A 17537-nucleotide genomic window follows, 5' to 3' on the forward strand; every position below is an offset into this window, starting at 1 on the left:
TGAATCTTGATATGAACTATATGAAAATTGTGTTTTAGAGTTCTTCGGTGTTGGATTGTGCATAAGGGACTACAGACCTATTTATGGTCTGCTTTCTCATCCTGAAAGTGCTGTCAAGCATCCACTTAAATAGAGCTTTGTGCGATTAGGGTAGGAATAAAGTCTATTGTAATTTAAATACTTCAGTATATGATGTGACTTGGTATTTTTTCTTCCAAACTCATCAGTTCTTTTATTGAATAGTGTTTTGCTTCAGCTTCATTGCCTCCCAACTCTATTTGCAATATTTGAGAAAAACCACAGCCTATCTGGTATTAAAGTGGGAAGTATGAGAGTATGAGTAGTGGTTTAAGAGCATGGCATTGGGGTCAGAAAATCATAAGCCTAGACTCAAATTTTAGCAGTAACAAAGTTAATTCCGTTGACTAGATATTTAATCTTCAAATGGCGAAGAATTCATTGTGGAAGCCAGAATACTACCAACCAACTCCTTGTTAGTGAAGTCTGTAGAAGAGCTGTTGTTTTATTCTTATCCTTTCTCCATGATTTATGGATAGATTACCTATTTTCTTTTTGTACAACGCTGATTGAGCCTTTTTTTTCCCCCTTAGAGATCTGGGGAAACTTGCCTCCAATGTTTTCTCATTTTATGACCTACTTTAGTTCCACCCTTGCAACTTCTACAGAAAACCCTGCGTTTGAAGACAGGTGTTTGACCTAGTGGTTAAGCTGCTGGTGGGGACATCTGGGTCCCACATTGGAGTAGCTGGGTTTAGACTTCTGGCTGAAGTGTATTCTGGTCAGGAAATGAGGGAGATGGGAGAGGGGGGCAGCAGGTGACAGTTCAAGTGGTTGGGTCCTTGCTGCCCAGGTAGAGAGCTGACTGGAGTTGTGCTTCCAGCTTCCGCCTGGTACAGCGCCAACTATAGCAGGTAGTTGGGGAGTGGTGAGTGGATACAAGATCTGTTTCTCTGTACATCCCTCAAATTTAAAAGAGAAGCCCATTTCCTCACTAGTTTTCACATACAAATAGCCACATGCTCCTAAGCTTTATATGGCCCTAGTAGTTTAACTGACAAATTGAAGGTCTCATATTACGCAGTGAATGGTTCTGCCCTTACCCTGAACCTTCATGGATAATACTTCTCCTGGATGAAGGTTCAAGAAATTTCTTCCACCCAAATTGATGCCTTTCTTGAAGAGCCTGCATGTGAATACGACTTTCTCCACCACATTACATAACTATTTAGGCTACTTGTCTGCCCTCTCCCCACTCTGCTATGATAAACCATCCTTTTTTTTTTTTTTCCAAAAACACATCAAATAAAATGAAAATGATTTATTTTGGTGACCTGTTGGATTTACATAATTTCTTCCTGTTTAGATAATTCCACTGTGGCAAGCTGTTATTATTGAGGTGAGTGTTATTGCCATCTGGTGTTAAGTGCTAAAACAGTAAACAGAACACTCAAAAAATTTCTTGGAAGTGGGAATTTTTCCCCTTGAATAATTTCACCTGTTAGAAACAGAGTCTGGAACAATATTGTCAGCAGCTGTGAGGATTAGCCATCCCTGCCCAATGAAGCATGCTCAGCCTCAGCTCCTAGCCCTTTGGGGCATTGTCTCCCTGCCCTGGAAATGAGGTTTAAAATTTGGCATTCTAAAAGCAGGTGTTGTGGCATGGAGGCTGAGGCACCCAGGCACCATGCAGGAGTGCTGGTTATAGTCTTGGCTCTCCTGCTCTGATCCAGCTTCCTCCTGATCCATCCTGGGAGGCAGTGGACAATGACCAAAATGCTTTGGCTCCTGATACTCATGTGGGAGACCCAGATGGAGTCCTGGCTCTTGGCTTAAGTCTGATCCAGCCCTGGCTGTTGTACACATTTAGGACTTGAACCAGTGGATGGAAGATAGCTCTCACTTGCACTTTTTCACTGTGTTTCAGATAGCTGGAAATACATATTTTTTGAATGATAAATCACCCAAAGGGACATAAATTTAAAAATCAGTAAAATTCAGCATTCTAGAAAGGATAGTTACTTAGCATTACTTGTTGAAGAGCTGATAGAGGAATCCTAAGTGTTATAAAAGACAAATTCTTGACTTAGGAGATTTCCAAACTTTATAGACTGTTCCCAAAACAACTGAACAATGCTCAAATATATGAATGATCAATTATGAAATAGCAGGAAATGTAGGGAAGACTCTAGGCAGACTGTATTTAGGCATGTGAAATGACATTTCTGTTAATAGTGGGCAGCTGGGTGTTTGATCTAGTGGTTAAGATGCTTAATGAGACATCCCTATGTCATATCAGACTCCCTGATTTTGGGTTTCACTTGCACTCCTGATGCGAGCTTCCTGCTAATTTGTACTTTGGGAGGCCACAGTGATGGCTCAGGTAACTGGGTTCCCGATCTTGTCACCTGGATAGGGTTCATAGTGCCTGCCTTCAGTGTGACCCAGCCCCAGTTACTAGGGGCGTGGGGATGGGGGGAACAAATCAGCAGCTGCAATCTCTCTTTTTTAAGATTTTATTTATTCATTTTTATTACAAAGTCAGATATACAGAGAGGAGGCGAGACAGAGAAGAAGATCTTCAGTCCAATGATTCACTCCCCAAGTGACCACAATGGCCAGTGCTGCGCTGATCCTGAAGCCGGCAACCAGGAACCTCTTCCGGGTCTCCCACTCAGGTGCAGGGTCCCAAAGCATTGGGCCATCCTCAACTGCTCTCCCAGGCCACAAGCAGAGAGCTGGATGTGAAGTGGAGCTGCCAGGATTAGAACCGGTGCCCATATGGGATCCTGGCGCATTCAAGGCGAGGACTTCAGCCGCTAGGCCACGTTGCTGGGCCCGAGCAGATGCAATCTCTGTGTCTGCCTCTCAAACCAATACATAGATAAAAGCAAGTTGAATTCCCATCAACTCCATCTAAGACATATAGAGGCTTTGGGGTTTTTTTTTTGTGAGAATGGAAATTTATACATACCTTATATATAATAATTTGCACAGAGGCCAGTGTAGTGATTTCGCAAGCTAATTCTCATCCTGCAGCACCAGCATTCTATATGGATGGTGGTTCATATCCTGACAACTCAACTTTCCATCCAGCTCCCTGCTTATGGCCTGGGGAATCAGTAGAGGATGATCCAAAGCCGTGGGACCCTTTACCCGTGAGAGAGGCCCCAAGGAGGCTCCTGGCTCCTGGCTGTGGATCAGTCCAGCTCCAGACATTGTGGCTATTTGGAGAACAAACCAGTGGATGGAAGATTTTTCTCTGTTTCTCCTTTTCTGTGTAAGATTCTCCTTTCCAATGAAAAAAATACCTAAATTATTAATAATTATAATTTGCCCAGGGTGCAAGGCGCAGTTGCTTCTCAGGCTAATCCTTCACCTAAAGTGCCAGCATTCTCTCTCTTCCTTCCTCTCTATAACTGTCCCTTTGAAATAAAAATAAAATAAATCTTTAATTAATAAAAGATAAATGTGCATTTATTTTAAAAAAAGAATTTCTAGGACAATGAGTATAGATAGCCAGTGATTTTTTTTTTTCTAAGAACATTCACAAGACCATTGTTTGTAGAACACCAATTTGGGAATTGCTGTTACAGGAATTAGGATTATTGGGAATTATATTATTTTACATAGAGTTTGCCACTGTGTTGAAAGAATTGTCCATAGTCTTCCATCTTTCTTTATATTAGAAAAACCAGTAGCAAATGAACAAGCAAAAACAAAGATATTAAGCCTTGCTTCAGGCTTAACAAATCAGAAAATCTGAAAGCTATGGGTGTGGAAAGCTTTCCAATCATTCTGATTTACTCCTGAGACTAATAGCCACTGAATTAGAATATGCCTGTCCTCCACTCACTACACGGAGGGAAGTGTGCGCCGGGAACTCAACCGTGGCTGTCATGAAGTTCAGTATTGTCTTTCTTTCCAAAGAATCTGCATCCAGATTCAGATTCCGTTTCATTAATAGAACAAATTTATAAGTCGGTATAGGATATGGGTTAAGCACACAAGAAACTAAATTATTCCACAAATATTGGTGTTATCTTAATCTGGCACACGAATTTCAGTTGGAAGATGCCTATCTTTGTTTTTTGCTTTTGTTATTGGTATTAGGAATCATATAAATGATATTCCGTTTTCCTTGACTTTCTGCTCAACTAATAAATTTTTAAATGTTATCAGCTTCTAATTGCAGGAAAATTCAGCTTTCTGTGTGCTTCACAAATACCTGTTGACATTCTGTCTGCAGGCACTGGTCTTGCATCAGGTGGAAGAAAGCTGTTGGAGCGTTTGTGCATTAAAATCTATACAAAAGCTTAGTAGGGCAATTACTCGTTTTAAGATTCATGCAGCTTCTCAATGAACAACTGAAATGAAAGTGTAGGGAACAAAGCAGTTCTAATTAGAGGTTTATCTGGAATTAATTTCTAATTTTTTATATAATTTTTACATAGTTGAACAGGGTGTGAAGGATTGAGAGTTATGGGAAAGTGTGTAAGACCATTGTTCCCAGGTATTCTTTCTTATCCTTCTGTATCTGGGAGAAGGGGAAAGTAAGGGGAGAAGCCACACCCAGCCTCTCAAGCACCTCAGTATCCGGGGATGGAGAACAGCCACCTGATACCATCCCAGGGCCCCAGTGTGGAGCATGCTCCAAGGGTTCTGTTTAAGTGGTTTTGATAGTTCTGAAATTATTTGTCTAGTCGGTCCAAGGATGAGGAAATCCTTCCAAGGTCCATTAGTTGACAGTATACCTTAGTCTCCATTTGCCCAGATATTTGCTGTCAACACTTGATGGGGTGGTTTTCCAGTTTGTTCTGCTCTCCTTCTGCTGTGGCACCAGATGTCCTTTGCAGGACCCAATGGACTGCCTAATTCTCCATGTGAATCTGGGCTTGTCATCCACTGCTGCATCTTTTTCACTGAGGAGGCCCAGCTCTGACACATGCACTGTAAGGTCAGCTCACCAATCCTGAAATTCTCCTTGTGGTTGGAGTTCTGAGTCCAACAATTCATTTGGAGGGATACCCAAAGAAACCTCGTCTGAGGTGGTCCCAGACCTGACCCTTGTACAGGCTGGCCTATATGAGGTCTGGCTCAGTCCATCACCCACATCAGCCTACACACGATTGCAATTGCTGGGTCAGTTCTGTCTGCATCCCCAGCACTTACACAAACCGACAAATGCTTAGGTCCAGACCAACCATCCCACTGCACACTTGGCCCTCACCTACACCAGTGGGAACTGCAGTCTATTTGGAGTGACCCCCAGAATCTCCCACCAGACCCTCTCCAAGCCCTGGTTCCTGTGCTTGCAAGCATGTGCAATAGACTGGTCCAGTCTGTCCCACATCCCATTCAGCTCTCGTACACATCAATGGCTTTTGGAGCCTAGTTCAACCCAACCGATTCCATTATCCAGCCCACACTCATGCCAGCAGGTGCCACTGTCTCTCCAGCCAGGCCCACTCCCAGCTGTGGTTCTCATGCTCATTAGTGGGAGCTGTAGCCCATCAGAGAGGTCCCACAATTTCCCTACTGGGCCTGCCCCCATTTCCAGATTTTGCATTCTTCAGGTGGTTCCACAGTTTAACTTGAAAGGATTTGCCCCTTTTCCCAGCACTTGCCAGCTGATGCTGTGGCAAAGCCCAACCAGCCTGTACTTACTCTGGCTCAAGCGTGCACCAGTGGATACAGGCATTTAGCTCTGCTTGGCTCTCCCCTAACCTAGTTCACTTGCAGGCCAATAGGTATTGTTGCCTTTCCCAGCCTGGTCTGACCCCAGTCCTAGTTCTCACACTCACCAGTGGGAGCAATGGCTCAGCAGGGAAGCATACCATGTAGCCCCCTTGAAGGATCGCACCCCTCCTCTGCATCTCATGTATACTGGTGGATGCTATGACCCAGTCTGGCATGTGTTCTTTGCCAGCGGGTATTGTAACCTGGCCTGGTGCAGTCCACCTGATTCCAACTTGCTGGGTGCTGTTTTATAGCCTAGCCCAGCCCAGCTATAAAAAAATTATGGGGAGGATGGGAGATGAAAGAGAGAGAATTTGTTTCCAACAGTTGGTTTGGCTGCATCCAAAGCCACAGCCGGGAGTCTCTCCAGGTCTCCCTTCTGACCTGAGGTACCACCCTGCTGGAGCCTGTATTGATGGCAAGTTGGAATCAGAAGCTGGAGCCATGGCCCATTGTGGGACATAGCCATCTTAACTGCCGGGATGCATAATCGCTCCTGTGTTAGCCTTTATCTCAACTTTTCTGTGAACTGTTTGAAGCCCTCCCAAGTTGCTTAAGGTGTGTGTGTGTGTGTGTGTGTGTGTGTGTGTGTGTGTGTGTGTGTGTGTGTGTGTGTGTGTAATGGATCAGATTCCTCTCCACAGCTCTTCCCACTGTTGTGATTTCATGCTTAGCATCCCGTGCCTAATTAGGATTTTGAATGATGGCAGTGTGCTCATCATTCAAACAATGAATACATAGGTATCCCTCTTGCCTCCCACTAAGCTACACTATTAGTTGTCTGTTTCTTCCCCTTGTTGGCAGTGTTTCCTCTGTTTCTGTCTCTCCCCAGCCATCTCCCACCTCCCGTCCTAGAGGTTTTCTGTGAACCTGCCCCAGACTTCCCAGTGTAAGGTAGTTTCTGTGGACTTTGCACCGCTCCAGCCTCTGCCACTCCTGTCCTTTGCAGCTAGACTCCCTGAAAGCGTTATCTGATGTTTTTCTGTCACCTACGATTCATCCCAGCTTCATTTGGCTTTTATGCTCATTTCTGTCTATGGGAACTGCTTTCTTCAAGGTCCACAGAGACCATTTTGGCCTTGAGTTAGTGGATGCTCCTCAGCCTTCCTATCACTTGATCTTCCAGTTGCCTGCGTCATTTCCCCTTTACTGGGAATGTATTCGTTTCCTGTGGCTGCTGTAACAAATGACCACAAATTGCCAGCTTTCACAGTTCTGGAGGCCAGAAGCTGAAAGGTATTGGCAGGGCCTCGTTCCCTCTTGGAGGCTCCTGGGCAGAATCTGTTCTGAATAGTCTCCATAGGTCCCATGGATTAGGATATGGATGTGGGCCTACCATTCAACCCACTATACAAGGGTACTGTATGCCCTTGATAATGCCATGCTGTTTGGGTTTCCTTTCAAGTCCTCTAGCTGCTTCTTATTCTTCCTTTAAAATTATCTTTTTGAAGATTTACAAAGAAAAGAAACAGAAGGAAAGATCTTCATCTGCTGGTTCACTCCCCAAATGGCTACAATGGCTGGAGCTGAACTGATCCAAAGCCAGAAACAAGAAGCTTCTTCAGCAGGAGTCCAAGGCCTTCAGCCATCCTCCACTACTTTCCCAGGCTACAACCAGGGAACTGGATCAGAAGTGGAATAGTTGGGACACAAACCAGTGACATACAAGATGCCAGTGCTTGAAGGTGGAGGATTAGCATGTTGAGCTGACCCCACTAGCTTCTTTGAGGTCTCTTTCATATTCTCCTTCTCCTTTGCCTGACATTTTAACATATTCATCTCAGAACTGGGTCTTGGATTTCTTCTCACTCTGCTTTACTCTTTCTGCCTAGGCAGCATCTCCTGGTCCCAGTTAGGTAAATGTGACCACTGCACCTTCCTGTAGTTAGCCAGACTCCTCCTCTTTGATGCAGAAAGCCGGCCTACTTCACATCAACATTTGAGTGTTTCCGAGGCATTGCAAATGTGCCATATCCAAAATAGATTCATCACCCTTCTTACCTCTATCATCATCCAAACAAGTTTGCCCTTCCTTCAGGGTTCCTCAGCTCGCTGAATGACATTAACATCCACCCCACTTCTTATACCAAAATTATCCTCAGTCTTTTCCTTAGCCTGACTCTTCCCATCCAGTTTATTGCCCAAATTTCCTGAAACAGCTGGTTAGTCTGCTGCTTCACTTACTGCCATCATCTCAGTCCACCACTTTTTTTGCATTTGGGTGCTTTGCTGCTTTCCCTGCTGAGTTTTTCTAGTTCATTTTCTGCATAGCAAGCCCAAGTGACCCCAGAATGTAAATGGAGACACATCACTGTGCTGTCAAGAATTCCTTATAATGGCTTCCGCTAGTTTTAAAAATAAGATCCAAAAATCCTTCATGTGGTCCCCAGGGTTGTGTGTGATCTGGCTGCATCTGCCTCCCCAACCCGTTTCTCTCCCTGGTTATTCTCCAGCTATGTGCCGTCCTACTTTCTTGTAATTCCGGAAGTTCCCTCCTGCCTCTGAGTCTGCACATGCTTTCCTCTCTCCTCCCTCGTGCTAGCTAACTAGTAGGCTGCAAGTATCAGGCAAAATACTGCTTGCCCAGGAAACCCTTTCCTAACTGTCCTAATTCTTGGATCAGTTCAAGTCCCCAAGCTACTTTCTGGTAACCCTTCTCTTCTGTTAGAGCATGGTTCATGATTATTGCTTTGTATTTTCTTTGTCTCTCTCTTGAGAGAATAAAGTAAAACCTGGGCAAAAATTGTATATAAAGTACTCCATCTTACTAGTATCTTCCGTGATTTAGGAACATCACATGTCTTTCCTAGGACTTGCCCCAGTCTCTAGTGTAATCTCCCTGTTTTCTCCCAAAGCTGAATTGAGGGGGCATAGTAAGTACCATTTCACCACCCTCACCCAGTAGGCTCACAAGCGAGGGTTGTTCTTGAACTAACCCCACAACATAGAAAGGTTGCTTAACTCATGCATGTGGACCCTTCTGTGGACTTACCATGGCACCATGTGAGGATTTTCTTTTTTATAGTTAGTTTGTTTGTTTTTGAGAGTGAGAGCTCCCATCTATTTGATTCACTTTCTTTTTTTTTTTTAAATTTATTTATTTATTGGAAAGTCAGATATACAGAGAGGAGGAGAGACAAAGAGGAAAATCTTCTGTCCAATGAATCACTCCCCAAGTGACCACAACGGCCGGTGCTGTGCCTATCCAAAGCCAGGATCCAGGAACTTCTTCTGAGTATCCCACACGGGTGCAGGGTCCCAAGGCTTTGGGCCGTCCTCGACTGCTTTCCTAGGCCACAAGCAGGGAGCTGGATGGGAAGTGTAGCAGCCAGGATTAGAACCGGCGCCCATATGGGATCCCAAGGCGTTCAAGGCGATGCCTTAAGCCGCTAGGCCACACCACCAGGCCCTTGGTTCACTTTCTATATGCCCTCAACAGCCTGGATTGGTGTAGGCTGAAACGGGGAGTTGAAAATTCAATCCAGGTCTCCCACTGAGAGGCAGAGGTCCAACTACTTGAACCATCACTATATGCTGCCTCCCAGGGTCCACATCAGCAGGCAACTGCAATTAGCAGCAGAGCTGGGACCTCAAGATATATAGGCATTTCTAACCATCAGCATTTTTGTCATAGACACCAGTTGAGCATCTCTAATTGACTTATGACCTTGTCTGTTGGAAAGTAGAACCAAATCCTAAAGGCTCATTCGACCGGACTGTCCCTCACAGGAAGTGCCAGTCACAGATCAGGGCTCTACAATTTCTATCCAACTGATCAGCTCCAGTTGGGGTTCCCACTACCCCTTCTTTGAATTTGATTAATTTGCCACAGAGGCTCACAGAACAGAAACAGATCTTCCATCCAATGATTCATTTCCAGTCCCCCTCGCCCCCCACCCCCGCCCCGTCGCCCTTCAAATATCTGCAAAGGACCAGGATGGAGGATGTCATTGCTGGGAGCCAAGAATTCAGCCAGTTCTCCCACAGGGTTGACATGAATCCAACTACTTGAGCCTCACCTGATCCCTCTCAGAGTACCCATTAGCAGGAAGCTGAAATCACAAGTGGAGTTGGGATCCTAATCCAGGCACATCAGTATGGGTTGCTGGCAGCCCACATGGCATCTTACATGCTTTGCTAAATGTCCACTCAAGAATGAGTAGGAGATGCACTTGGGAGGGTAGTAGCAAACAACCTAGGTACTTGGATCCCTCATGTTCATGTAGAAGACCAAGATGGAGTTCCTGCTTCAGCCAGACCCTGACCTGACTGTTTCCACCATATGAGGGATGAACCAGCAGATGGAATATAATCTCCTTGTCTGCCTCTCTCTCCCTGTTTCTCTGTCACTTCACCTTTCAAATCAGTCAATCAATCCATCAGGGGGGTGGGGGAAATTAAGACCAGCAAAAATATTAAGCAAATATAATGGATAAAATACTTATCTTAGTTATAAATTTATGTAGACATTATGAAACATAAAAATTTCAACAATATGGTTTTTCTAAAAGATAACCAACTACTCTAGCAGGAAAGCGACGAAATAAGAAATAGAAATGCCCAGTAAGCATGGTAAGCCTACTTAAAATTAATGTAATTAATTTAAAGTAAAATAAATAATAAAATGCTTTTTCTCTTATAAGATTGGCAGTGGTTTTAAACATATTCATGAATATGGGGCTCAGGCACTTATACTACTGGTGGTAATTTAAGTTCTTTTTAAAAATGTTTACTTTTTGGGCCCGGCGGCGTGGTCTAGTGGCTAAAGTCCTCGCCTTGAACGCCCTGGGATCCCATATGAGTGCCGGTTCTAATCCTGGCAGCTCCACTTCCCATCCAGCTCCCTGCTTGTGGCCTAGGAAAGCAGTCGAGGATGGCCCAAAGCCTTGGGACCCTGCACCTGTGTGGGAGACCCGGAAGAGGTTCCTGGTTCCCGGCTTCAGATCAGCACAGCACCAGCCATTGTGGTCACTTGGGGAGTGATTCATTGGACAGAAGATTTTCCTCTTTGTCTCTCCTCCTCTCTGTATATCTGACCTTGTAATAAAAAATAAAAAATCTTTTTAAAAAAAAGTTTACTTTTTAAAAATTAATTTAGACAATAGACATAGGACATAGAGAAATATCTTCCATCTGTTGAATCCCTGCCTGCAAAGGCCTGCAAAAGCTGACTAGAGTGGATAGGCCAAAATTAGTAAACCAGAACTCAGTCCAATCTGCCACGTGAGTGGCAGGGACCCAACTACTCGAGCCACAACTGGCTGCTTCCCAGGGTGTACAGTGGCAGGAGCAGAGCCAGAACTTGAAGGCATACACCCTTATATGGAGAGTGGACTCCCCAAGCAGCATCTTAGCTATTATACCAAATGTCTGCCCCAAATGTCAATTCTATGACTGCATGGTAATCAGTCGGGTCTTGGAATAAAGAAGGAAAGAACGTGCTCTCCAGTGTAGTTCTGTTTCCAGGCGATATCTTAGCAAAATCATTTAAGAAGATGAAAACAAGGAATTTTTCCAACCTTTATGGCATATAAGCATTAACAATACCCTAAAGACAGTATGACTGTATTAACAGAGAAATGAGAGAAAGCAAATGATGGAGTATCACGTGTCCCATGGTTCTGTTCTGCTGAGAATGGGTGCTTGGGGAATGCGGGCATGTGTTTGTATCTGCAATGGGAATGTCAGGAAGGCTGCACGCACCACATTATTAATCATTCCTAACTCTGAATGATTGGACACCAGCGAGTTTCATTCTCTCTTTTTCATTATGAATGCCATGAACATGTATTTGGGGAAGAGAGAACATGTTTTATAGAAAAACAGGCTTGAAATCAGAATAAGGAGCAGGTGCTTACATTGTTCATCAAGCGTGCACTTTCTTAGATTTATAGAAGAGTTTGACAGCTCCCAATCCGTAGAAATGATAACGTTTGAGGAGATGGAAATGCTAATTACCCTGGTTTGATCATTATACATTGGGTCCATGTATTGAATTGTAATTAAGTACCCTATTAATACAAACATTATGTGAATTTAAAAATACATTTTCTTTAAACATTAAAGAAGCTAGGGTGATGCTTTCATCTGAGAGAGCTTTCACCCATCCTTGGCTCACTTCCCAGCTCTCTGCAGCAGCAGGGTCTGGGCTGCTTCGGGTCTGTGTCGAGTCAGAGCGGAAACCTGAGAGCTGAATCCAGGCCTCCCCTTGGAGTGGCAGAGGTCTAACTACCTGAGCTGCCAGCTGCTGCCTCTCAGGCTGTGCAGTAACAGGAAGCTGGAATTGGGAACAGAGCCACGACCTGAACCCAGACACCTAGGTCTGGGATGTAACCTTCCCAGCCAGTGTCTTAGGCTAAATGCTGTGCCTGTGATGATCTTGATCAGACTCTAAGGCTTCAGGCATTTGGTATGGGAGCAGTAGTACCCTCTTATATGCCACTTTACTTGTCTGCAGAGACTGAGCCTAAGCTTGCTTTTTTCTTTTTTCCTTTTCTTTTCACTCCTAAAGAATTATTCATCTGGACTGGTGCCATGGGATAGCAAGCTAATCCTCCAGCTGCAGCACTGGCACCCCATATGGGTACCAGTTTCTAGTCCCAGTTGTTTCATGTCTGATCCAGCTCCCTGCTTATGGCCTGGAAAAGCAGTGGAGGATGGCCCCAAAGCCTTGGGATCCTTCACCCACATGGAGACCTTGAAGAAGCTCCTGACTTCATATCAGCTAGCTGCAGTGGTTGCAGCCATTTGGGGAGTGAGCAGTGGAGGGAAGATTCTCTTTTTCTCTCTTTCCTTCTTTCTCTATTCTCCTATGTGTGTGTGTCTCTTCTTATCTGTAACTCTGCCTCTCAAATAAAAATAAATAAATGAGTGAAAGAATTATTTATCTAGAGAGTGAACATTTGGCACAGCAGTGAAGCCACTGCTTAGGACACCCACATCCCATTTTAGAGTGCCAGGTAGGTTTGAGTCTCACCTCTGCTGTTGATTCCAGCTTCCTACTAATTTGCGCGGCAGGAGACAGCAGATGATGGCTCACCTACATGGATCTCTGCCCCCTTTTGCAGGAGATGTGGATTGCTTCTGAGCTCCTGACTTCAGCCCAACACAGCCCTACTGGTTGAGAGCATTTGGGAAGTAAATCATCGGATTGGAGAACTTTGTCTCTCATGTTGTCTCTGCCTTTCAAATAAATATTAAAAAAAAAGAAGAAGAAGAAGAAGAAAAGTTGCACGTCTATGTAGTTATTTGCTGCAGGATATGGTTGATTTTTTTAAAAAGATTGATGTGTTTTTATTGGCAAGTCAGATTTACAGAGAGAAAGATCATCCATCCACTGATTCACTCCCAAAGTAGCCACAGTGGGCAGAGCTGAGCTGATTCAAAGCCAGGAGCCAGGAGCTTCTTCCGGGTATCCTACATGGGTACAGGGTCCCAAGACTTTGGGCCGTCCTCGACTGCTTTTCCAGGCCACAAGCAGGGAACTGGATGGAAGTGGGTCAGCCAGAACACAATCTGGCACCCATATGGGATCCTAGCACATACAAAGTAAGGACTTTTGCCAATAGGCTACTGCATCAGGCCCAGATGTGGTTGGTTTGATAACAGTTTCAGACTAACAGTTTCTGTTTATGTATAGTTAAAATTCTTTAATTCAGAACTGTAGACGCCTACAGAAGAATCTGGATGTTACAAGTTTATGTTTGCTTTATGTTCATTTTATTCTTTGTTTTGCTTCTGTTTAGGTTGTATCATAATGAATGGGTCCAGTATGGCAAATACATCACCCAATGTAAAATCCAAAGAGGATCAGGAATTAAATGGGAATGACGAAAAGGAAAACCCATTTGCAGAGTACATGTGGATGGAGAATGAAGAGGATTTCAATAGACAGGTAAGGAAAGAAGTAGGAGGCTAATGAGGTATGCAAATCAACAGCTTTAATATTTTACACTCAGTCTGACAAAAGAAATGAGTACAGTTGGCTTTAGAATAACTTGAAAATATGTGGAAGGCCCCTGCACCCACATGGGAAACTAGAAGAAGCTCCTGGATCCCAGCTTTGGACCAGCCTAGTTCTGCTCATTTTGGTCATTTGGGGAATGAACTAGTGGATGAAAGATAATTCTCTCTCTTTCTCTTTTAACTCTGACTTTGAAGTTAAATAAGTCTTTATAAAGCAGCTGGAAGGATCAGGATTGTGGTACTCTGGATTAGGCCACCCTGTGATGCTGGTATCCCATTTGAGTACCACTTCAAATCCTAGCTGATCCATTGCCAATTCAGCTCATTACTAATGTACCTGGGAAGGCAGCAGAAAATGGCCCAAGTACTTGGACCCCTGCCACCCATGTGGAATACTAGGTTGGAATTCCAGGCTTCTGGCTTCAGCTTGTTCCAACCCTGGGCATTGTGACCTTTTGGGAAGTGAACCTGCATATTTAAGATCTTTCTCCCCTTCCCATTTCCCCTTTTCTTCTTTCTCTGTAACTCAGCCTTTCAAATGAATAAATCCTAGTGTTTTAAAGATTTATGTATTCTTATTGGAAAGTCATTTATGGAGAAGAGAGACAAAGATCTTCCAACCACTGGTTCACTCCCCAAATGGCTGTAATGATCAGAACAGAGCCGATCCGAAGCCAGGAGAAGGGAGATTTCTTCTCCCAAATGGGTAGAGGGGTACCAAGGCTTTGGGCTATCCTCTACTGCTTTTCCAGGCCACAAGCAAGGAGCTAGATAGAAAATGGCACAGCCAAGACATCCATATTGGGTCCCAGTGCTTGCAAGATGAGGATTAGCCAATTGAGCCATCACACTAGACCTAAACTAAATAAATCTTCTAAATAAAAATCAGCATAGATATAGACCTAGAATAAATAAATCTTGTAAATAAAAATCAGCATAGATATATTTCAAAATATCTGACTGTCAAGATTAAGGGTGACTTTTTTCTCTCCAATTTATCTTTTTTATTTCTAAAATTCCCACCTCTTATAAAGAAAATAGATTGCTTTTAGGATAAAGGAAATAGATACACATGTGAAGACTTTAAGAGAAAAATATCTAAAGTAAAATGCTTCAGAGGGACCAGCACGAAGCCCTAGCAGCTAAAGTCCTCACATTGAACGCACCAGGATCCCATGTGGGTGCCAGTTCTAATCCCGGCCGCCCCACTTCCCATCTCGCTCCCTGCTTGTGGCCTGGGAAAGCAGCAGAGAACAGCTCAAAGCCTTGGGACCCTGCACCTGTGTGGGAGACCTGGAAGAAGTTCCTGGCTCCTGGCTTCAGATCGGCGCAGCTCCGCCTATTGTGGCTGCTTGGGGAGTAAATCATTGGATGGAAGATTTTCCTCTCTGTCTCTCCTCCTCTTTGTATATTTAACTTTGCAATAACAATAAGTAAATATTTTTTTAAAATGCTTCAGAAAGGAAACACATCAAAGAATAGCGAGAGCAAACAGCAGTGCATGTTAAACATCAAATCATGTTCAACCCCATCCCTGAAATTGTTTTCTTCTTGTAATTTTAAATACTTAATAACAATCTGAATTACTTGAGATCAAAACGTGATCTCAAAGTGATTACTAATTATAATGTCAGTGCTGTTCTAAATCCTACTTGTGTAGCTTTTTTCCCCTCATTTTGGACTAATCTGGGTGATTTTTTTCCTTGACCACCTTTCTGATGGTGGCGCTAGTGAGCTGTGCAAATGTCCTCAGGCCATCTGCCCAGCAAGAATGGCTAAACGTGATATTGGAAGCCCGTCAAAGACCTCAGTAGAACCACACTTTTTTCCTTTTCCTTTTTTCTAATTTTTAAATTTTCTATATGCATATTTGTGAGGACTTTTCCAAGATTTATTCTTTTATTCGAAAGGCAGCTACAGAGAGAGGAGGAACAGAGACAGAGGTCTTCTATCAGCTGATTAGCTCTCCAAATGGCTTCAGCAGCTGGAGGAAATTTTTTCTGGGTCTCTCATGTGGATGTCAGAGACCCAAACACCCAGGTCAGATCATGGTCCGCTTCTTTCCCAGGCAGAGTAGAGCTATATCTGACATGCAGCAGCCAGGACTTGAACCAGCACCCTAATGGGGTGCTGATGTTGCGCTTGGCAGCTTGATGTTGCACTTGCAGCTTTCCTGCTACACCATAAGACCTGCCCCCAAGCCATACTCTTTATTGTCTGCAAAGAAGTGCAAAATATCCTGGGTACCTACTCTTTCAGTTTAGGACAGTATTTAAGAAATGCGGAATTCTAAGTGTTCATCTGTTTCTTTTTGTTTGAACAGAATGCTACACAGATGACATAGGTTTCTAGTGGTGTGCCAAGATGTGCTCTTTATATATTTTTCAGGCTGAGGGTCTCAGCACCAGAGAAGCAAGCCAGGAACTGAGAATTGGTTTTAATTTAATTTCTACTGCCCAGGTTATGGGTAGTTCTATACTTCCTGCCCCCTTTTTACACTTCTTATGAAATGGAAAATTTAAGATAGCTTCCTGGGCTGGCTGTTGCGGCGCAGTGGATTAAGCCACCACTTGGAATACCTGCATCCCATATTGAAATGCCTGATTTGAGTCTGGCTACTGTTTCCAAAGCAGCCTCCTGCTGATGTACTTTGTGAGGCAGCAGATCTTGGCTCAAGAGCTTGGGTACCCACCATCGAATCCGGCTTGGCTGGAATCCAGGGTGCTGGCTTTGGCTTGGTCCAGCCCTGTTGGAGGCATCTGGGGGAGTGAACCAGTGGATGGATGAGCTCTGTGTGCAAGTCTCTGAGAGAAAAAGAGACAAAGAGGTCTTTCATTGGTTCACTCCCTAATGGCCTCAACAGCCAGAACTAGCTTGGTCCAATCCCAGAGCTTCTCCTGGGTCTCCCACGTGGGTGCAGGGTTCCAAGTCCTTGGATATTCCTCTGCTGCTTTCCAGGCCATTGGTAGAGAGCTGCATTGGAAGTGAAGCATCCAGGACACAAGCCGGAGCCTGTATGAGATGTTGACACCACAGGTGGAGGGTTAGCTTACTATGCCACCACATTGGCCTGGCAAGGTCATTCTTGACTGCAGAGTAGTAACTTGAAAAGAAATAAGGGGCCTGACGCGATAGCAAGGTCCTCGCCTTGCACGTGCTGGGATCCCATATGGTCACCAGTTCTTATCCCAATCAATGGTCCTGCTTCCCATCCAGCTCCCTGCTTGTGGCCTGGGAAAGTATAAAATAAATAAAATAAATTATAAAAACAAATCTTTTTACAAAAAGAAGAAAAGAAAAGAAATAGGGGGAAACACCAGAAAGTCTCACAGGGCCTGTAAGTCGGAGATGCTCCTCTTGCTTGCTAGGTGGAAGAGGAATTGCAAGAACAAGACTTTTTGGATCGCTGCTTCCAGGAGATGCTGGATGAAGAAGACCAAGACTGGTTCATTCCGTCCCGAGACCTGCCCCAGGCAGTAGGACAGCTGCAACAGCAGCTCAACGGATTGTCAGTCAGCGATGACTGTGACTCTGAAGATATCTTGGTAAGACCCACATGTTATTTCTCACGTGACAGCAGGAAAAGCTTGCAGGATATGGAGTTGTGACCCCTTTCTGACCTCCTGGACCCTCCAAGCTGCTGCTTCCCATGCAACACAGAGGCTGTGATGGGTGCATACATCGAAGTCATGTGGTTCCTCGTAAAATACCGTGAGAACATTGCTGTTAGCTTTTCAAAATAGAATTGTGAGTAAGGATAAAAGTATGAACCCTGAAGAAGGCCAACGTCAACTCCTCAGTTGCTGCTGTCCTAT

The 17537-nt window shown here is 44.2% G+C and overlaps 1 protein-coding gene across 1 annotated transcript in view; it reads left to right on the forward strand.

Moving 5' to 3' along the window:
* PAIP2B (poly(A) binding protein interacting protein 2B) overlaps positions 1-17537 on the forward strand; it is a 39677-nt gene that overhangs the window by 16935 nt on the left and 5205 nt on the right. The window contains exons 3-4 of the mRNA XM_040993236.1: positions 13503-13651; positions 17091-17267. Coding sequence (XP_040849170.1) covers positions 13514-13651; positions 17091-17267 — 315 coding nt within the window. The 5' untranslated portion in view covers positions 13503-13513. The remainder of the gene's footprint in view (positions 1-13502; positions 13652-17090; positions 17268-17537) is intronic.

This window comes from Ochotona curzoniae, unplaced genomic scaffold (genome assembly GCF_017591425.1).
Source record: "Ochotona curzoniae isolate NIBS_2020 unplaced genomic scaffold, NIBS_Ocur_1.0 contig_883, whole genome shotgun sequence".
Lineage (NCBI taxonomy): Eukaryota > Metazoa > Chordata > Mammalia > Lagomorpha > Ochotonidae > Ochotona > Ochotona curzoniae.